We start from the raw sequence: 23114 nt of genomic DNA on the forward strand, positions 1-23114 counted from the left end.
CGAACACACCAGATATAAGTCAATATCCCGAACACACCAGATATAAGTCAATATCCCCCTACTCTTTGTTTTATTACGACACTGTTGCCACAGAATATATAATTTATTTACCCACCTATTATCTGACGTGAAAATATAAAATACGTTAAAACTGAATCCAATTTCTTGTTTGTTTGTTGCTTTTTCAGGTCAAACATGTCATATCGGCCGCGTATCTAAAGGTCTGTTTATATCGGTAAAGTCAAATCTGGAGAGAGGCAGCCCAAAGTGAAATGATATCTAGGCCACTGAAATCACTCAATGATATCGAGAGTGACCTGTCCTGATGATGAAGTGCCAGAAGAGGGCGCTGCTATCTTTCACTTTTGCTGTCTTCTTTGTGATCCTCAGAATGACGCTGTGGCTGTCACAGCAACAAGACCACCAGTTTCAACCTGGTGGGATTGACCAGCTCGTTTCGTCAAGGAATGATGCACTTATTGGTGCAATGCAAAACGCAAATAAAAAATACCAACGAAATGTACGTACGAGAGCACGTGTGACTAAAGATGAACTTGACGATATGAACAAAGCAGAATTCTCAAATTCTACTTTGACAGAAGGACGAATCATAGCTATAATTGTCCCTCATTCTCACACCGATCCTGGCTGGCGTCTTACGGTTCAACATTACTACGACGAAAAAGTGAAGAATATACTGGATTTGGCGGTTAGTAAACTGACAATTCGGTCAGATATGACCTTTATTTGGTCAGAGGTCATATTCTTGCATATGTGGTGGAAGGATTCGGATTCTGTGAAAAGATCTATGTTAAAAACTCTGGTGCATGATGGGAGATTTGAGATAGTTGCTGGCGGTTGGGTGATGCCGGATCATGCCGTCACGCATTACGTATCACTGCTCGTTCAGATTCAAATAGCACATGAGTGGTTGTCCAAAGAATTCCAAGTATTACCGACAGTAGCCTGGTCACTCGACTCATTCGGTCACTCTCCGACTCTTTCTTACTTGTGGTCCCAAACTGGCTATAACTTTACTGTGGCCCAAAGAGTAAGTCAGAAGTACAAGCGTGTACTGGCGAGCAGACAACAGTTAGAGTTTACATGGCGACAACTATGGGACAAGACTGGGAAAACAGATATCTTTTGTCACGTGCCTCCGTATAAACTTTATAATATCGAATATGCTTGTGGCCCTGATCCGTCTGTGTGTTCACTACTCGACTTCAAGACTAAACCAGTTGATTTTTCTCACGTGATGCGTAAAAACGGGAAAGACTCTGTCATAAATCACCTCATCAACCCAATCGTTCAGGAACTCCGTCAGAAGGCGACTAATTTCAACCATGACGTTGTTCTGCTTCCTCTTGGAGACCACTTCCGTTACGATACGGAATTAGAATGGGACCAGACGTACGCTAATCTGGACATTTTCATGACATACGTGAACAATAATCCCAAATTCAACATGATGATGAAATATGGTACTATAACAGACTACCTAACAGAGGTGCAGAAGCAATTTAATACATCTAGTTCACCAATATACCATGGTGACTTCCTGCCGTATTCCGACAACTCGATCGACTACTGGACAGGGTTCTACAGTAGTCGACCGGAACAGAAAAGAGCTATTCGTGAACTACAGGAAACGTTTCAAGCAGCAAGTGTGTGGGACAGTCTTTCACTGTTTTCGGACTCTCTCCAGTCACGTGATTTAGATCACGTGGCACAGACGCTAAGCCTTTTGCAGCATCATGACGCAATAACCGGGACATCCAGGTCGGCAGTAGTCGGCGACTACAGGAGCAGAACGCGCAATGACCGAGACTTCGCCAGGAAGGTCATTTCCAGCAGTATTCAAAGAATCTTAAATTCGAAATCGGATAAAGAATCTTCAGAAAATGGCTTCTGGAAATTTTATGATTTTTCCTGGGTAAGGCCACAACTATTGACGTTTAGCTCTAGAAATGTTTGGTATGTTGTATTTGCGAATTCTTTACCACAACCGAGACATGAAATCATATCGCTTGTCATAGATATCAGTGACGTCATAGTTACAAATAATTTTGGAACCCGTGTCCCAGTGCAAGTAAACCCCTTTAAAGATAAGGACCACGCGTTGTCCCTTCATGTATATATATTACAGATTCCAGTATTTATCGAATCCATGTCTGTTGCTATTTATACGTTGATTAGGCCAGCACACAACTCGTCACAAACTCCCCGAACAAACATTGCTATCAAGAATAACCATTTCAACGCCATGCCTTTAAACATGTTCAATCTCACAGAAGTCAAACAAGACCTTCGACTATCTAACAGTTATGTCGCTGCTGTGTTTTCTCCGCAAAATGGCAGTTTGATTTATGTATATTTGAAAGAATCGGATACAAAAATTTCAGTCAGTTCAGAATTGCTTGTGTACAATTCCTCAAAAAGAGGTGGAGCTTATATATTCGCACCGCTAGGAGGCGCCCGTAATATGTTTTCATCTTCTCCGAGCATCTTCACCACATCTGGCGAGTTATCCCAACAAATAGAAATCACACACGGAGAAGTGACCTTGACCTATACTTTGTACAACACAGAAGGGGTCAATGCCAAGGTTATACATGTCACGTGTCGCGTGAACGTCAACGTGCCCGAAATGAATGACCTTGAGTTGATAGTAAGGTTCGTCACAGACATTGACAGTCGTGGTGTTTTTTACACGGATAATAATGGTTTCCAGCACACGCGAAGAAAATACCACAAAGATATACCAATCGCTGGCAACTACTATCCAATGACGACATACGCCGCGATCCAGGATAGCAGCGCGCGTTTCACTGTGCACGCAACGCACGCGCATGGTGTAACAAGCCTACATAATGGTGAATTAGAAATCATGCTTGATAGGCATCCAACCAATGACGACGGCCGAGGTTTGGGTCAAGGAATAAAATACAGTAACTCACATGTCGATGTGTTCATGCTACAGTTTGAGACATGTGACAAAGAAAGTAAAAATGTGCGCCATTCAGAAGAAATATTCCTCCATACTCTAGACAGCATACTGGCGGGCGATTGTTTACAATGTCCAGTCACTATGATACAGTCGAATAGCCAATACGAGCTGAAAACATTCAAATTTCTATCAGAAAAATTGCCGATCGATATTTCAATTGTGACGATGAAAAAGATTACTATTGCCAGTAACCAATTCAATCTTCGATTGGTCCTCCACAGACGAGGTTCTATCCAATCAGGTGTTAGAAATACTGGAACAGAACCAATCAATTTGTGGTCTCTGGTCCAGAACATGTACGCCCTGCATGTGAAAGAAATGTCCTTGACCTTTACTCATACAAAGCGTGCAGTAAGGTCAGGAGATAAAATATATCTTGAACCAATGAGAATGGCTGCTTTTGAGATCGGTCTGTTGACAGTTTGAGATTTGAGAATTCATTACCTTCAAGGTGTCTTCAATATTTTGTGTGTTCTTCCTCTTGTCTTGTCACCTCTTTTTCGCTGTAAGGGAAAAACAAGAGAGCTTGCTTTGCATCTGAATTAAATCATTTGTTGTTGTTTTTGTTTTGTTTGTTTTTTCGCCTGTGATTCAACATATTTAAAAGTCAACGTGAAAATTCATCTAGAAAGTACAACCAAAAACGGAGTGTGCACAAGAGAGAGAGTTACCCAGGAATTACCCAAGATTCAGGAAGATAAATGTATAAATACCATAATTGTGTTCTAAGAGTTAAAAAAAAAATACACACAAAGAAAATGACAACATGTCAGCATAATTGTAATCCAAACTCAAATTCCATAACTCTAGGGCAAAATATAAATAAAAGAAAAAACAGAAAAACCCACGCCGAAACTCCTGAAAAAACAGCAAGAAGAATAAGACCAGGTTTTCCGGAAGAGTAAGCGTCTTCTGCTTCATCGACGACACCCGCCACGTAAACCTTGGTCAATCTAATTAATGTAAAGTTCTCAAATGAGAAGAAGGTATAAAACTTATTAGTTTAAAAGTATTTCATTATCAGTGAGCAGATTGAGTAGGATATTACACGTTAATAACGGAATTTTATATTGGGTAAAGCTACCGATTGTACAGAAAATAAACTTCTGTGTGTATGACAAATAGTACTTTATACCCGCACTATTGTGACCTAATTAATTAGGAGAGCTTGGAAAAGGCATGTGTTTAGCTTTGTTTTCACGTGTGATCAAGAAATCAAGCGATCTGTCCACTGAGCCACCAGACCAATAGACAATGCTCCTTGCGGTAGGGTTTTCATCAGTGTGAACGGCCGGGGCTGTTATGTTCTGTCCTATTAACTTTTCCCTTGCGCTTTCTTCGGCAGTGGTACATGGTATTGTATCGTGTGATGCGATGTAATCTTTTATTTGGGAAAATGTGTTTCATAAAATGGAATTAGGTTTGTTCTTTGTGAGACCGTGCTATCTTTGGTAGGAATTTATTTATGAATGAATTTTACACGTTTTTTCATTCTGTTTACGGACACATTTAACTGTAGCTGAGAAAAAAACCTTGTGTTGATTTCAATCTTACACGCTGTTGATTTCAATCTTACACGCTGTTGATTTCAATCTTACACGCTGTTGACTTCAATCTTACACGCTGTTGACTTCAATCTTACACGCTGTTGACTTCAATCTTACACGCTGTTGATTTCAATCTTACACGCTGTTGACTTCAATCTTACACGCTGTTGACTTCAATCTTACACGCTGTTGACTTCATATCTTACACGCTGTTGACTTCAATCTTACACGCTGTTGACTTCAATCTTACACGCTGTTGACTTCAATCTTACACGCTGTTGACACGCTGTTGACTTCAATCTTACACGCTGTTGACTTCATATCTTACACGCTGTTGATTTCAATCTTACACGCTGTTGACTTCAATCTTACACGCTGTTGACTTCAATCTTACACGCTGTTGATTTCAATCTTACACGCTGTTGACTTCAATCTTACACGCTGTTGACTTCAATCTTACACGCTGTTGACTTCAATCTTACACGCTTTTGATTTCAATCTTACACGCTGTTGACTTCAATCTTACACGCTGTTGACTTCAATCTTACACGCTGTTGATTTCAATCTTACACGCAGTTGACTTCAATCTTACACGCTGTTGACTTCAATCTTACACGCTGTTGACTTCAATCTTACACGCTGTTGACTTCAATCTTACACGCTGTTGACTTCATATTTTAACATGAAAACTAATCAGGAAGAAAACAAATGACTTTAATCTAAAATGATATAATAATCATAGTAACCTCTCAAAAACATTGTTGATTCGATTCTAAATAAGGAAATAGAATTTCTAAAAATGAAGAAATAAATAGATAATTAGTTTGATCAATTAACAGAAATGAAAAACTTCGTGCCAATGTCTATATATTAACGTAACCAATAGTAACAGGTATTCAATCATCGAGGTCACCGAAACCTCATCGTTAAAAAAACTGGACCAAAACGTGATTAAGAATATCCCAAACACTTCAGGCAATAATATTGTCCTCATCTCTGCAAAGCTGAAATTGAAGAGGCGATCGCTGTCGACATGACGTCTGAAATACGGACAACTATCAAATCACCAAGGAATACATCAACACAGGACCGAATCAGACAGCCTATATAATTATCATTGCTTCAATGTGTGGCACATAGCTTAATGATCAATAATACTAGCCTGAAGCTTGGCACTAAATTATTCAACGGAAACCTGAAAAAAACATTGTTAAACTTTAGAGGTTTCTAAACGATGAAATATATCTACAAATGAAATGATATCGTTAAAAATACCAACCCCCCCCCCTCCAATAATAATAAAAAAAAAACAAACAAACAAAAACACTATACCTTATATGTGTCAATGTAAGTCTTCCTGGACAATAACAAAACTGACATGGCTGACCCTTGAAGATACAACTCCATCAATATAAAACAAACTTTACCTTATCACGCCTCCTCCTACCCTAGTATCCTTCATCACGTCTCCCCTCTATAGGTGTAATGCCTTACCACACCTTCTACCCGTGTATCCTTCATTATGTCTCCCCTCTATAGGTGTAATGCCTTACCACACCTTCTACCCGTGTATCCTTCATTATGTCTCCCCTCTTTAGGTGTAATTCCTTTCCACACCTCCTTCTACCCGTGTATCCTTCATTATGTCTCCCCTCTTTAGGTGTAACACCTTACCACGCCTCCTCCTACCCTAGTATCCTTCATTATGTCTCCCCTCTATAGGTGTAATGCCTTACCACACCTTCTACCCGTGTATCCTTCATTATGTCTCCCCTCTTTAGGTGTAACACCTTACCACGCCTCCTCCTACCCGTGTATCCTTCACCACGTCTCCCCTCTATAGGTATAATTCCTTTCCACACCTCTTTCTAACCATGTACCCTTCATCACGTTTTCCCTCCATAGTTGTAACACCTTTCCACGCCTCCTTCTACCCGTGTACCCTTCATCACGTCTCCCCTCTTTAGGTGTAACACCTTATCACGCCTCCTCCTACCCATGTACCCTTCATCACGTTTTCCCTCCATAGTTGTAACACCTTTCCACACCTCCTTCTACCCGTGTACCCTTCATCACGTCTCCCCTCTATAGGTGTAACACCTTACCACGCCTCCTCCTACCCGTGTACCCTTCATCAGGTCTCCCCTCTATAGGTGTAACACCTTACCACGCCTCCTTCTACCCGTGTACCCTTCATCACGTCTTCCCTCTTTAGGTGTAACACCTTATCACGCCTCCTTCTATCCGTGTACCCTTGATCACGTTTTCCCTCCATAGTTGTAACACCTTATCATGCCTCCTCCTACCCATGTACCCTTCACCACGTCTCTCCTCTATAGGTATAATTCCTTTCCACACCTCTTTCTAATCATGTACCCTTCACCACGTCTCCTCTCTATAGGCGTAACACCTAAACACACCTCTTTCTACCCGTGTACCCTTCATCACGTCTCCCCTCTATAGGTGTAACACCTTATCACGCCTCCTCCTACCCATGTACCCTTCGTCACGTTTTCCCTCCATAGTTGTAACACCTTTTCACGCCTCCTTCTACCCGTGTACCCTTCATCACGTCTCCCCTCTATAGGTGTAACACCTGATCACGCCTCCTCCTACCCGTGTACCCTTCATCACGTCTCCTCTCTATAGGTGTAACACCTTATCACGCCTCCTCCTACCTGTGTACCCTTCATCACGTCTCCCCTCTATAGGTGTAACACCTTATCACGCCTCCTCCTACCTGTGTACCCTTCATCACGTCTCCCCTTTATAGGTGTAATTCATTACCACGCCTCCTTCAACCCGTGTACCCCATATCACGTCTCCCCTCTATAGGTGTAACACCTTACGATACCTTCTCCATGTACCCTATAGGTGTACCCCTTATCACGTCTCCCCTCTATAGGTGTAACACCTTACCACGCCTCCTTCTACCCGTGTACCCTTCATCACGTCTCCCCTCTTTAGGTGTAACACCTTATCACGCCTCCTCCTACCCATGTACCCTTCATCACGCCATAGTTGTAACACCTTTCCACCTACCCGTGTACCCTTCATCACGTCTCCTCTCTATAGGTGTAACACCTTATCACGCCTCCTCCTACCCGTGTACCCTTCATCAGGTCTCCCCTCTATAGGTGTAACACCTTACCACGTCTACCCCCCTCTATAGGTGTAACACCTTATCACGCCTCCTCCTACCTGTGTACCCTTCATCACGTCTTCCCCTTCTATAGGTGTAATTCCTTTCCACACCTCCACGCCTACCCTTCACCACCTCGTGTAAACACACCCCATCATCACGTCTCCCCTCTATAGGTGTAACACCTTATCACGCCTCCTCCTACCCATGTACCCCCCTCCCTATAGGTGTAACACCTTTTCACGCCTCCTTCTACCCGTGTACCCTTCATCACGTCTCCCCTCTATAGGTGTAACACCTTACCACGCCTCCTTCTACCCGTGTACCCTTCATCACGTCTTCCCTCTATAGGTGTAACACCTTATCACGCCTCCTTCTACCCGTGTACCCTTCATCACGTCTCCCCTCTATAGGTGTAACACCTGATCACGCCTCCTCCTACCCGTGTACCCTTCACCACGTCTCCCCTCTATAGGTATAATTCCTTTCCACACCTCTTTCTAATCATGTACCCTTCACCACGTCTCCTCTCTATAGGCGTAACACCTAAACACACCTCTTTCTACCCGTGTACCCTTCATCACGTCTCCCCTCTATAGGTGTAACACCTTATCACGCCTCCTCCTACCCATGTACCCTTCATCACGTTTTCCCTCCATAGTTGTAACACCTTTTCACGCCTCCTTCTACCCGTGTACCCTTCATCACGTCTCCCCTCTATAGGTGTAACACCTGATCACGCCTCCTCCTACCCGTGTACCCTTCATCACGTCTCCTCTCTATAGGTGTAACACCTTATCACGCCTCCTCCTACCTGTGTACCCTTCAGCACGTCTCCCCTCTATAGGTGTAACACCTTATCACGCCTCCTCCTACCTGTGTACCCTTCATCACGTCTCCCCTTTATAGGTGTAATTCATTACCACGCCTCCTTCAACCCGTGTACCCCATATCACGTCTCCCCTCTATAGGTGTAACACCTTACGATACCTTCTACCCATGTACCCCTCTATAGGTGTAACATCTTATCACGCATCTTTCTAACTGTGTATCCTTCCCCACATCTCCCCTCTATAGGTGTAACACCTTACCACGCCTCCTTCTACCCGTGTACCCTTCATCATGTCTCCCCTCTATAGGTGTACCACCTTACCACGCCTCCTTCTACCCGTGTACCCTTCATCACGTCTCCCCTCTATAGGTGTAATGCCTTACCACGCCTCCTTCTACCCGTGTACCCTTCATCACGTCTCCCTTCTATAGGTGTAGTGCCTTACCACGCCTCCTTCTACCTGTGTGCCCTTCGTCACTTCTCTACTCTATACGTCACTCTATTCATGAACACTCCTTGACCACGTCACACTTTTCATAAACACTCCTTGACTACGCTTCTCTTTACATGAACACTCCTTATGAACACTCCTTGACCACGCATCTCTTGACATGAACACTCCTTGACTACGCCTCTCTTTACATGAACACTCCTTGACCACGCCTCTCTTTACATGAACACCACTTGACTACGCCTCTCTTTACATGAACACTCCTTGACTACGCCTCTCTTTACATGAACACTCCTTTGCCACGCTTCTCTTTACATGAACACTCCTTTACCACGCTTCTCTTTACATGAACAATCCTTGATTACGCCTCTCTTTACATGAACACTCCTTTACCACGCTTCTCTTTACATGAACACTCCTTTACCACGCTTCTCTTTACATGAACAATCCTTGATTACGCCTCTCTTTACATGAACACTCCTTTACCACGCTTCTCTTTACATGAACACCACTCGACCACGCCACTCTTTACAGGAGTACTCTCGAACGGCGCACTTCTATTACATGTGTTAACAAAAGTTATTCCTCTGTTTGATATCAGTTGTACTCTAACGTATTCAATGGTTGCCAAACAGTCAAATGAAAATCGCGATGCAAACATGTTGACCAAGGCAATATTTCATTTAAATTATATTTCGTCGAGTTATCGTTGAAGCTTCCGGGAAAAGTAATGGGTAATTCATCTTAATATTGAATTGAATTTGTGGGATGAATCTCAATTTGCTGAACACTAAAGTGAAACAGTGTGCTACTGTTGACACTAATGATGTAATAATATAACAACTTCCGGTTAATATTATGACAAACTGACAACTTGTTCGCCATCCGATATGTATGCATCGAGGCTTTTGTGAAAATTACTTTTCTATATTGATATCTCTATGACTGTTCCTAACGAGCGCTCTCGTGTTTCCCTGCATGGACCGATAAAATATAGAAAAAAATTGCAATGTAACACGTGGCGATATTAAACTGTATTTCAACCGGAAATATAATTGGGTTGAAACGGCCATTAAATGGCAAGGCTCTTGCTAGTTTGGAAACAACAAAGAGTTTTACAGCCATCTGTCTGCAGGCTGGGAATACATTGGCTGGAATGGAAGCTAGCGAGCCAATATCTCGTGGGATTTAGTACAACAACCATCAATTGTCTATTATCAGCACTAATTCCTCTGCGATCTAAAATGTGCAATTTGTTTCGGAACTCGGCCACCATTCTACCGCTAGTTGATGAAAGCCTTGTCTATAAATATTGACAATAATGTATAACATACAGTCGTAAATGGAGTATATCATTGTGTTAGTTTAAGAAGACCTCCGAGTCAAAAGTGACATTTTACTTTCGCAAAGACTTACTTCAAACATAAAACGATTGGCTGAACTGTTTAACAGTTAATCGATTGCTTTAATGTGGCATGGCGTTTTGTTTGCTTTGAAAATCGTATCATTGTTTAGAGAGTAAGAAGAAACCCGTATCATTGTTTAGAGATTAAGAACTCGATGATTAAGTTTGGAGTGTGCGCGGACATTATACTAAGGCTTACACATAAAACAATGTAAGGACACTTTGTTTTGATATTTCGGAATGGGCATGTGATTCTAAAGGAGGACTTCTCACAGAGATAGAACAGGAGAGCAAGCATCATACTGACGTCACGGAAGAGTCGGCGAGAGTGCGGGTTTACAGGTGGCTTATTCCACAACTGATAGGGAAGATTAACGGTATATACCTACCAGGGGAAAAACACTTATCGTGCATGATCGAATGTTGAAACAATTCTGATATTGCAGGGTTATCATAGAGTTTCAGAACTGGATAAGAAATATTCATCAAAGGTACGGTTCTTCCAAAAGGCTAATTAATCAAGATGTCTTGTATCGTTAGTAAACAAAGAGCGGATGAGCCATGCCTTATTTATACACAGTATACAGAATCAATCATCACATAGGGCATACGAGGAACAATTTTGATTTGAGATTTTGAATAACAGTAACTGTTTGGAGATAAAATCAATCTGTCATACGTGTCAGTCACGTGATGTATGACGTGTCTGAAGTATCAGTGTTTTAGTGTAGAAAGCACTGTAGGTACTGTATGTCGGCAAATATAGGACTCGGAACACTTCAAGACAATTGTAAATCAACTGGGTGAAAGCGATGGGACCGATTAAAAGAAGGCGGGTGTATTTTTTCTATGTCCATTTCTCATGTCGAGGTGTGACGGATCCTTGATGAACAAAGTGTTTTTACAAGAAGACCGGAATTGATAACGTTATGGTTGATCAATACATACACACCGCCACGCCAGAGTTATTAAGTTCGTGTCATATACTGGAGTAAGAGATCAATTGTGGCACTAAATCGCACGAGGTACGTTTAAGTCATCAAGGCGGAATATATCATATGACGTCAACAACACAGTTGTATATTGAATTATTTCCGTTACTAAGGAAACGAGGAAATGGCGGATGCGAATGACACCGAGTTAATATCATTCAATAACGGATTTTCTTGGAATGTGCTGAACAGTGACGTAAACAGAAGTCTACTTCCGGTGACTGTGATTCTTGGATTGTATCTTCTTGCAGGGGTAATTGGAAACTTTCTTGTTATTTTTATTTATGTATTTAGATGGGAAGCGCCAAAGACAGATCGCTTTTTCGTTCCAATATTAGCTGTTTTAGATATGTGTGCCTGTGTAATTTCTGCCGGGGTTGGCATTTATGCAAATATGAATATTGTAAGATTTCGTAGTGACGTCCTTTGTAAAATTGTGGCCTTTCTCGGTATATTTTTTGTGAAGATGTCAGGCGATCTATTGGCTATTATCGCTGTTGATCGTTATCTAAAACTCAATAAGCCATTCGAACCACAAATGTCATTTCGATGGAAGAAAATTTCTGTTTTGATTGCGAGTGTGACAGGTTTATTAATGGCTATGCCAGCACTGTTTACATACGGTGTCATTCCGCTAAAACACCCTGGCACAGGTGACATGGGCTGGCTTTGTGCAAATAGCAATACTCCTCACCAGAAACACATTACTCTTGAGTGGAGCCTTAAAGTTTGTTATCAATTTGCCATGTTGTTCGACGTTCTCGCTCGGTTTGTAGGACTAGTAGTATGTTATTTTCACATTGGAAAGAAAATATATAAACATTCGGAAAAACGTTGTCAACTAAGACTACAGCAAGGACAAAATGTTCCAAACAGGCCGATCTGTGTAAATAAACGTGCCGAAGAGACAGAATTAGACGTTCTGTCGTCAAACACAGGAAGGGAGACCACTCCATCCACAATCGTTCGAATGTCCCGCCAGAGCAGTAGATTTGATTGTCAGAGAGTTCGGTTAACGATGATATTCATGCTGATAACTGTGATATATATTGTAACTATGGGACCAAAACTAGTGATTATGATTGCGGATTCTGTATTAGAACGTTTCTGGACAATCGAACCGACCCCGAAGTTTGGAATATTACGTTTTCTTTACACATGTTTTATTTTTAACAACGTGGTGAACCCGTTTATTTATGGCTTCCTGGATAGGAGATTCAGATCTGAATTATATAAACTGTTTACTCGTAGTCATAATTGAAATAATTTCATCACGTGACTGTCATGTGACATTCAATGATAACATATTATTTGGTTTTATCAAGCACACCGAGACAATGTCCTAAGGCTTTGGGCATGTATCATGCACAATGTGGAATCAGGTGACCCTATAGGTCTAATATTTACTAAATTTCATTAGAAGATAAACGAAAACGCTCCAAATAATTTCTCTGAATAATAAGATAAGATTGCTTAAAATCCTAACATGCGGATTTTTCTCCAGTCGAAATCAGATGCGTACAAATTTACGGAGATGGTGAGCTCGTTGATCAGCAATAAACAGTGGATTCATGTATAACACAGCCATATATACTGAACTGTCTTGTTACGTTAAGGATTGTAATGACCGGACATATTTTCTGATTAAAACCGTGCGCCAAAATTGAGCCGAATGTCTGCAGGCAATTAGATAAGATTCTTAACATGAAGAACGGCATGAACAAAAAAAGTGCTAAAATTCTAAAAAGATCTTCTTGGCCATGCGGAAAAATACCAATTCAAACTGCTGAGGATGTCAATGAAAGACAAAGTACTGGTATCTTTTGGAATAATTCATATTCATTAAGAAATTTGATTATATATTATAAAATAAATATATTATACTTTGTGGCAGACCAATAAAAACTAAATCAGTACGTCCATTAACTGTAGTTTTATATTGACTTTTCGATGGATCCACTCAAAATTGTTCCATAAACGTTAAAGCTATGTTGTTATCTTAACATGTATCTAACTCACGCCTGTTTTGAATACGTTAAAAAAAACACAGATTTCATTTGTTTTGATAGCTTCGTAATTCAAGACCATGTAAACTACAAATGCAACTATCACATCAAAGACAACTTGAATAAAAAAACAATGGCTACAAACGGTCATGGTACACATATTGATCAACCTAAAATATCACTAAGTTTGGCGACACACAATATATTTTGTTTCTAAAGCTAAATAAATAACAAGTTCACTTCCTGTCCGTGTGTAGGGAGTTGCCCTGTCATGTAGTAGCTATATCTGGTTACATCTTCATGCAGTGAATCATAACGAGATCAAAATAATATTCATGTCAAAACATGCTTAATTAAAGTTCTAGTTTTATTTTATTAACGATGCGGTTAAAATTTGTATTTATATTTATATTATATGTAAACAATGCATATTATGCTAGATTGTTTGTGAAATTGCTTACAAAATTAAATTATGCAAATATTTTATGAATTCCGATTTTATACAGTCGATCAAGGATGTATGTATTTTATAGCCCTCAATTGATTCAAATAAAAAGTTGCTGCCTAAAAGTAATAGTTAACTCCCCTCCCACAGTAACTGTTTTGTCGTCTTAATTTCATTCTGTGTTGAGTGAAAATTGTAGATCAAATGTAACGTCTGTACATTTTAGAGCTTAACTTGAGTGTGGTTTAAAATGATTTGTTCATGTTTCAAATTAAACAAAAATGAAATTGAATTGAACTATAGATTTATTTTCTGATTTTATTTAAAATAAAACAGAGACGTATATATAATACGTGTTATATACGTGTCTCTGATTAATGTAAGCAGTCAGTCCGACATGGGATTGCGGCAGATAAGCCTTGCCGCAAATTTATTAAAGAGTTATCTTCCCTTTAAAGTGTTGAAAGATTTCAGAATGTTGGTCCAATTCCAAAATTAGATATTGATTGATATGAGACAGGAGGGATTTACACCAGAAAGCATAAATCGCGTGTAGATATTCACCGTTATTTACCGTAATTATAAATATTGTAAATGGTAAAAACATATCACAATTGATAAGTCCGATTTTGAACAATGGTAATATTTTATGAGGAGTAACACCAAAGCATTCATTAATGTAACGGCCACAATTTTCACAATCAAACATTCCATCTATTACTTAGCTACTGGAGCACGTGCAGTTATCTTTGTTATATATATATATATAATTTTATTGGTTTTAGGCAAATCATCAAGAAATAAAATTCTGTGGAAACGTATTTTGTGTCAAAACTATATTTATTAAAACATCTAAAATAATTGTGAAGGACGGAAACACTTTTTAAAGAAGAGAAAGAAAAACCAAAAAGAAAGAAAAAACAATACCAATATATGTACAATTGCATAAATCTATGTAGTTAAGTATTACAATATACACATGTATTCTTCGGTATAACAGATACTTGTTTTTGTGATGTTACCTTTGTTTTTATTTTGCGTCTTTTTGCCCGTCTTGTTAATCGACAAGAAAAAAAAAAAAAAAAAACAAGCAAAAAAAAACCCAAACAAACAAAATACAAAAAACCGAGTGACCCGTGAATTTTCCGTAAGTTTCTACAGCTTCAAGGATGATCAGTTTACCCCTTGTTTTAGTACCGGATCAGTGTAACTGTTTAACTATTGAAAGTCTTTATATACTGATGTAATGATACATTACTCTCTATACCAATAAATCAGTTTCCAATAGTACGAACAGGAAGATACAAGCTTTGAATCTTTACACAAGTGTTCGATAGTCCGGACAAAAGGGAACATATATCTTTCTATATCGTATAACAAAACACAAGTGTTCGATAGTCCGGACAAAAAGGAACATATATCTTTCTATATCGTATAACAAAACACAAGTGTTCGATAGTCCGGACAAAAAGGAACATATATCTCTTTATACCGTATGATTAAACATAAGTGTTCGATAGTCTGGACAAAAGGGAATATATTTCTCTCTATACCGTATAATAAAACACAAGTGTTCAATAGTCCGGACAAAAGGGAACATATATCTTTCTATATCGTATAACAAAACATAAGTGTTCGATAGTCCGGACAAAAGGGAATAAATTTCTCTCTATACCGTATAACAAAACATAAGTGTTCGATAGTCCGGACAAAAGGGAATAAATTTCTCTCTATACCGTTTAACAAAACATAAGTGTTCGATAGTCCGGACAAAAGGGAATAAATTTCTCTCTATACCGTTTAACAAAACATAAGTGTTCGATAGTCCGGACAAAAGGGAATAAATTTCTCTCTATACCGTTTAACAAAACATAAGTGTTCGATAGTATGGACAAAAGGGAATATATTTCTCTCTATACCGTATAACAAAACACAAGTGTTCGATAGTCCGGATAAAAGGGAACATATATCTTTCTATATCGTATAACAAAACACAAGTGTTCGATAGTCCGGATAAAAGGGAACATATATCTTTCTATATCGTATAACAAAACATAAGTGGTCGATAGTCTGGACAAAAAGGAACATATATCTCTTTATACCGTATGATAAAACACAAGTGTTCGATAGTCTGGACAAAAGGGAATATATTTCTCTCTATACCGTATAACAAAACACAGGTGTTCGATAGTCCGGACAAAAGGGAACATATATCTTTCTATATCGTATAACAAAACATAAGTGGTCGATAGTCTGGACAAAAGGGAATATATTTCTCTCTATACCGTATAACAAAACACAGGTGTTCGATAGTCCGGACAAAAGGGAACATATATCTTTCTATATCGTATAACAAAACATAAGTGGTCGATAGTCTGGACAAAAAGGAACATATATCTTTCTATATCGTATAACGAAACACAAGCGTTCGATAGTCTGGACTAAAGGAAACATATTTCTTTCTATACCCTATAAGAATGCGGCCGAAATGGAACAGGCGCTATATCGAACACCTCTAAACCAGTTCCCGCGATACGGGAGATTTATGTTCACTTCTAGGATACACTAGGATTATAAGTGAAAATCAATTAACTATAATTAATTGCTTCGAATATTTCCAATCGTCTAACTGATATACCCGAAAACATTATAATGATAAGCATTACTTTGGAATCATAATCAATCCTTCCGATCGTTCTCCTTTAATTGGCGCATTGAATTCAAACTGTTTGTTCATTCTTTCTTTTTCTAGAAGACGTCAGATCTTGTTCAAAATTTAGTAGCCGTTTGTTGACGTAGTAAACGTTGATTTTAAGTCGTATTCACAACGTTTAGTGAGGTTAAAAAAAGCAATGGGAAGTAGTAGCATACATTAAGCTGTTGAGCAAGTGTAACAAATTCAAACGCATGTACGACTCGTCCGTCACTTCCGGTTACATGTCAACAGTGATAAGCGGAAGTAGTAGAAGCTGTTGGGTCTGTCACTACTTGATCCGAAATTTAACCTCACTCATTCGGTAAGACTATCTCTTGCAAAATTAGAGGGAATTCTAAAGCTGTTAAAACGGTGGTGATCAGCGTACAGTCAGTCATAAGTGATGAAGTTGTCGGCTCTGTCACTTCTTGGTCTATCGTCAAATAGAAAAATTCACCAATGATATTTCTCGTAGTCATTCGGTAGGGTTCCCTCGTGTAAGAATGTTCCGACATTCTTAAAAATGGCTGTTTACCACGTATCTGATCAAAACTAATGAAATTACCATTTTGGTCCTTTCTTGGTCCGTGAATTAATCAGCCGATTAATGTCCAAACGAAATTCATCCGTGGCCTTAAACACCATGTAAACAACGATTATGTCTGAACGGAAATGACCCACAACCTTAAATCGTGTCTGTTCGGTCGATTCCGTACCTTCCATTTGATTTATTATCGTTACATAAATACGGAATCAGTCGAAATGTGACGAGCAAGTCTTAAACACCACCGGAGAACAACGACCGCACCCGAGATGGAGAGCCGAACGCACTGAGTGCTAATGCTTGTAGTTCTCGCTCTCTCTGCTGCTTCTTCTGGTAACGGGACTCGACTGAAAAGAAATTTAAAGAAAAAATATCAAGGTTATAATTAAAAGAATTTTGGTTATAAACGTTTTAATTTGTTTTCTTCTATACCTACTTATGTTTCCATCTATTCAGCATTACAGATCCAGATAGAACATTTCCTTTGTTGAAATTTCGATCTATACTATCATAAATCAAATTAGACCAATGTCAAGGAAGGTCCCGCCTATAAGCTATCGCTCGGAAGGTTTCGCCTTTGCTTGAATATTGTTTCAAGAGAATTATAGAAAAATCAGCATGCAGATGCCTGTTGGAAAATGCACGTGGCGTTGTTCCATGTCTAACTAGACAGTTGTTAGAATTAAACATGGCTCACGTCGAAATTATTGTATTGAATGATATGACATTGCAAATTTTCCGCATTCAAAGTGCCATAAGCCTTGCACATAACGACAGATTTCACTGGTTATCGAACCCACACAAAGTCTCGTGTATTAAAGTACAACAGATACACAAGTAAACAACGACTTTAATACATATTTAGAGTTAGATACAAGAGAGAGATTTGGTGAAAATACGAAAACAGCCATGAAAGACATTGTGCAGAATAGCATTAAATCGACAGTTCGTTCAAATTCCCATATCTCTTCTAGATATGAACGGATTTCATTGGTTATCGAGTTCCTGCAATGTCTCTTGTACATAAACTCACTAACCAAATTTGGAGGAAACCCTACTGCAAATACGTAGTGTGCGAAAAGTAATAAAATAGTGTGCTTCGGTATTCAAAGTCCCATTAATCTTTCAAATATTGATGGATGGCATTGGTGAGGCCTAATATATATATATATGAAACTACAAACGAAATATGGAGAACATTCGACTACAAATACACAAGTTATTGTGCAGAAGGTGGTAAAATGATCAATTCTCGGCATTCAAAGTCCCATAACTCTTGCTAATGTTTAGGTATTTCGCTAGTTTGCAAACCCATCGGACTACAAATACACCAGTTATCACGAGTAAAGTGATAAAATGGAAATCTGGCACAAATACACAAGTTATTGTGCGGAAAGAAAAAAACGGACGGACGGACTGACGGACAAGCTAATTAGTATAGGGCACCGCATCTTAACGCAGGGCCATTATTTTTAAAAACTGGAGTATTCCAAAAATCATTGGCGTTGTCTTCTCGTATCTATTTAAAAAAACATGCACACTTTTATACGAGCCGGCTTCCTAATCTCTCAACCAACTGGAGACCATTGACCCATGCCAGACACCAGAACCTGTCAATCTTCACTTTGTTCTATAAACACTTACTTACCGACAATAGATCTAAAGCCCATTTCGATATTACAATTAATATTCTGCAACCAGCATCTTCACCGTTTTCTCTCGTACCCTAAACTTATTGCGACGGAGAACGTTGTGAGACCCCAAGCTAGACTTCAAAACAAGCCAACATTCACCTTCTTCTACCGTCCCCTACACTTACCTGCGACAGAGACCATTGTGAGACCCCAGGCCAGACTCCAGAACCAGCCAACCAACAGGAAAGTGACTGTAAACAGTTGTGCCACGCCTACCATGATATTGACACACAGAGTGACTGTAATTTGATCATCCTTGGCTTGTACTCTCGACTTCCCGCAACACAGGATAGAACAACCACTGAGAATTGTACCTTAGAGAAATAAACATCGTTTTTTATCTGATCTGTTAGTGAATTAAATGATTTTAAACTCACAAACCAAAATATATATTCAAAAGAATAAAACGGAGGTTCTCTTAATACCAAATCCGATAAAATGATAGACTTCGTTCCAATTTTGTGGTGAAATAGATCATTGTAAACATATTCTCCCTAAAAGCATTAATATTTTTAAGAATATATTGTTTACTTTAAAAATGAGTTGTAAAAATCAATTGATTTTTTCAAATGAATGTGTAATTTAAACATTCTGGAGCGCGATATAATAAGACAACGTAATCAATAATATCGGGAGCCGACGTGGTCAGATAATTTCCGGATTATTATGACAGTTTAATTACCGTCAAACACAAGACGAGTAGATGATTTAATGTGTCGAAAAATTAATAATGGATTCTATTATAAAGTTAATGCATTGTGCTCATATATTGTAAATGCCAATAATGATTTTAACCTAGACAGAGGATAAACAATTCAATGTTATCGATTTATGAAATAGATATTACATGGCCCTACTCGGTGCCGACAGTAGGGACAATAGACAGAGGTAGCCTGTCATCCGGGTCTAATTCATCTACAGGAATTTTCCCGGAAGAATGTTTGATTGTTCTTTCCGTTCATTTGGACAAAAATATTGTAATTAAAAAATAAATGACGTCATACCAATGATACACACAACTGATGACGTCACTTTAAAAGAAAATAACAATGAGCTGCGCCTTTCTACAGAAACGTTGATGCCATAATAAGGTAAAAGACTCGTTTTAAAGTTAGTGTCGATATATTTTAATACAAATTTTTACATGCGTTTTATTTAACATAAAATCGAATTTCGTTATCTCGAACTCGTATACGTCGAAGACCGCGTTTAATTCGAGCCATTTTGTCGGTCCCTGTCTAACTACGCAAAACCATTCGAACTCACTTAACACGAACACCAGGATATCTCGAAGTTTCCCAATGGTCCCGCCAGTTCGGAATAAAGACGTCCGACTGTTATAGATCTTCCGGGCAATTCATTTTTGACATTATATAACATTTGTGTAAAAAATCATTCGTTAGTATTATTGATGAAACTTAATTTGATATTTAAAAGTTTTTAGATTCCCATCAAAATTTAAATATATTTGTATATAGCCATCAAATATTGTGATTATTTGTGATTCATTAGAATCAATACATGTACGTATCGCTCAACTAACACGATCACGTGACAATGTTCGATCAGTGAGTGAGAAACTTTTTTGATAATACATCACGAATAAACACGTATATCCAAGTGCCATTTTCAAAAAAAACTTTTAAGTAAAAAATTCACGAGCTCTGTGTCTAAGTTTGACGTCATAAACGTAGCCTCGTTTTAAAATAAGCCACACGAATATAAAATCGTAAACAAACGTTCCAATTAGCTGTGACGTCTGTATCAGCAGTCTGTGTAATTGATAAAATTAGCAGATGGTATCAACGACTTTGATGTGCAGAAACATAAGCAAATCAACTTGCGAAGTTCGTTAAAATTAGTGTCAGGTAAATTGTGGCTTAACATAACGGGACTATCCAGTTCTTTAATTACACATAAAACACTTTAACTTGCGATGGAAGTATAAGATATTCTTAGATTTATGAGGGAAATTAAACTGTACGTTACCATGGTAACGTCATCAAAATGAGACACTAAAAACCGCCAGGGACAACTCACTGATACAGGAGCCGGACCCGAAGTTTTGTAGACAACTAAAGCAGAAATATATAGAATTTATTTAAATTTTTTGTTAGATTTTTTTCTTAAATGGTATCATATTAGTGAAAGTATTTCATTCATGTGCTTTCTATGATAATACGCTGTTGTCTTTGAATACTATATATGTAAAAACCGTTAAATGAGTTATACTAATGAATATTGTACATATTTTCTTCATATCATTATAATGGATAGTTGGTACACCATTCGACATATGATCATATACACTTCATACAGCCGTTCTAAACTACATCTCATTATTTTTGTTCTGTGTAATGTCATGATGAACACTAACACGTTTTGAACGAGGTTTCCTTCTTTTAACTGATTGCTACCACAATGAACGTTATGCAAAAGGCCCACCACATGATATCAAGAGCAACATCGATACAGTCTCTCATCAAAAAGCACAACCACTAATTCCTAAGGTGATATGTGATCTCAGTTTGGAGAGAAAGTCTGTCGTTCTATTGTCCCACCTACATTTATGCTCAAACTACTCATTCCCAGACGTTCATAACTGATCCTTACTAGTGACGTATACACAAGCAATATGCTTACCAGATCCGGGTATTAAAATGTTGAAAACGAGGCAAGTGATTGCAAACCAAAGAGGAAGTGAAGGAATGGCTGATCGTATCCATGAATCATTGTTTGAAAACACGGATTTTTGGGGCTTGTCTTCCGTAGGGTACACTACTCCAGCTGTTTGTAGAGCTGCATCAACAGAAACGTGAGACGCTCCATCCAGCGAAAGTTTCGAAGATTCTCGTCTCGAAACCGATTTCTTGCTGTCTGGCGTATCTAGTCTTTCTTTTTTCGTTGTTGGCGTTTTAGGTGGCGCTAAAGTCGATTTTTCACGAAAAAAAGAGTTTTCCTTTCTCGGAGGAATTCCATTTGATATTAGTGAAATCCCGTTTGGTGCCAGCGGTTTGTCTTTCGAAGATTCCTGTACATTGCTTTTTGAATTGTCTTCTTTTTGTTTAACACTATCTGCACTTGATTTTGCTTCAGAATGATCTTTTTCTATCTCAACAACTACGTTAGGATTTTGTTTTTCCCTTTCTAAATTATTATTTTTGATATTATCTGCTTCTGTGTTTGCATCAGACGAGCCTTTCTCAACGTGTTTTATCACGTCCACAGGACCATCGACTGTAATGTCTTCCACTTCAATATCAATCACACTCTCAGGTTCCGTCTTTGATTCCTGATTTCCTTGAGTCGCTTGCAGTGATTTTCCTGTTTTCTTTGACCCTACTGACTTCAAAGAATTCCATTTTCCTACTGGGCCTGATTTGGCGCTTTTGAATAGACGCCCTTTTGACTTTTGTCGCCCTAAAGATCCATTGCTGGCCTTTACTTCCGGTGCGCCTCGTTTTGAATCTGTTGAACTACCGCCTTTAGATGACATCACGTGTCTATTATCAGTACGTCATCAACTAGTCGTCAAAGTGCCAGCTTCCTAAATAGAGAAAACAATTAATTAATTTCATCGAAACGAAAATAATCAATGTATTCATTGAACAACTGATAACAATCACTCCAATTGGTATCACATTATTCTTATCATGAAACCCTGGGTAAAAACTCTTTGGCAGTTAATTCAATAATTTCCACTTCCGGTCATGGAATCGAACTCAGATCGACTAACCAATAAACTATAACGCCTATTTTGATTTCGTTCATGCTTTTTGGTTGATCTGTCTAATGAATAATTGATCAAGTAATCTCCATCTGGAGGTTCTATAAATATTTCTGTTGTCCTGACAGAAGTTATGTACCTAACAACATGTACAATTGAATAGATGGAAATGACATTAAAATGTATTACAAATGTCATTAAACTATTGGGTCAGTGATATGTTCATACAGTTATTTACAGTTTGAAATACAATGCTTCTGCTGATTGTGCACCGCAGCTTATCATATAACATTTGGATCAATTCCAGCTCTTTGCTCTGAAACGTTAGAGATTTGATTAAGAATATCATAGTCACACATCAAGCGCCATTAACGCACTACTCCGAAAAAAAATTATCTTTACTGTAGTTCCAGAAAATCCAAACCTGACATAATAGAGTGTTGATTAAAGATTAATTACAGCGTGTACAATAGAGGTTACTTAGACCTAATGACCAGAATTTTCTATTACACATTCATTGTAAAATCAATGCACGTCGTTAAGGTTCATGTTACCGGAAGTGTCTTTCACGCATGTCCAACAGTGAGAATCTGATTAAGAACCGCTACAGTGTGTAATGTGAAC

General features: G+C 38.6%; 3 protein-coding genes across 3 annotated transcripts; 2 read left to right on the plus strand and 1 right to left on the minus strand.

The window, feature by feature from the left end:
- The first annotated feature begins 391 nt into the window (after nt 1–391).
- LOC132551463 (alpha-mannosidase 2x-like) lies at nt 392–3436 on the plus strand. Its single transcript, XM_060215603.1, has one exon. It carries the CDS (start codon nt 392–394, stop codon nt 3434–3436), a length of 3045 nt encoding a protein of 1014 aa, XP_060071586.1.
- Nucleotides 3437–11503: 8067 nt separating this feature from the next.
- On the plus strand, nt 11504–12640 carry LOC132551464 (putative neuropeptide Y receptor 11). The gene has a single exon (XM_060215604.1). The coding sequence runs from the start codon at nt 11504–11506 to the stop codon at nt 12638–12640; it is 1137 nt and encodes a 378-aa protein (XP_060071587.1).
- A 4663-nt stretch (nt 12641–17303) lies between these two features.
- Nucleotides 17304–22259, minus strand: LOC132551465 (uncharacterized). Its single transcript, XM_060215605.1, has 3 exons — nt 21407–22259; nt 18889–19077; nt 17304–17416 (listed from the first exon to the last, which is right to left on the minus strand). The coding sequence occupies exons 1-3, from the start codon at nt 22257–22259 to the stop codon at nt 17304–17306; spliced, it is 1155 nt and encodes a 384-aa protein (XP_060071588.1).
- Between the last annotated feature and the right edge of the window lie 855 nt (nt 22260–23114).

This window comes from Ylistrum balloti, unplaced genomic scaffold (genome assembly GCF_031769215.1).
Source record: "Ylistrum balloti isolate Yb309-2 unplaced genomic scaffold, AGI_CSIRO_Ybal_v1 Utg370200, whole genome shotgun sequence".
Classification (NCBI taxonomy): Eukaryota; Metazoa; Mollusca; class Bivalvia; order Pectinida; family Pectinidae; genus Ylistrum; species Ylistrum balloti.

What these genes read in the sequence shown, in the direction of transcription:
- LOC132551463 (XM_060215603.1), top strand. Translation starts at nt 392, where the DNA reads ATGACGCTGTGGCTGTCACAGCAACAAGACCACCAGTTTCAACCTGGT.
- LOC132551464 (XM_060215604.1), top strand. Translation starts at nt 11,504, where the DNA reads ATGGCGGATGCGAATGACACCGAGTTAATATCATTCAATAACGGATTT.
- LOC132551465 (XM_060215605.1), bottom strand. Translation starts at nt 22,259, where the DNA reads ATGTCATCTAAAGGCGGTAGTTCAACAGATTCAAAACGAGGCGCACCG. An exon ending in CATTTTAATACCCGGATCTG is followed by an intron (nt 19,078 to 21,406) that starts GTAAGCATATTG and finishes TATTTCTCTAAG; the next exon opens with GTACAATTCTCAGTGGTTGT. An exon ending in CACAATGGTCTCTGTCGCAG is followed by an intron (nt 17,417 to 18,888) that starts GTAAGTGTAGGG and finishes ATTTCTTTTCAG; the next exon opens with TCGAGTCCCGTTACCAGAAG.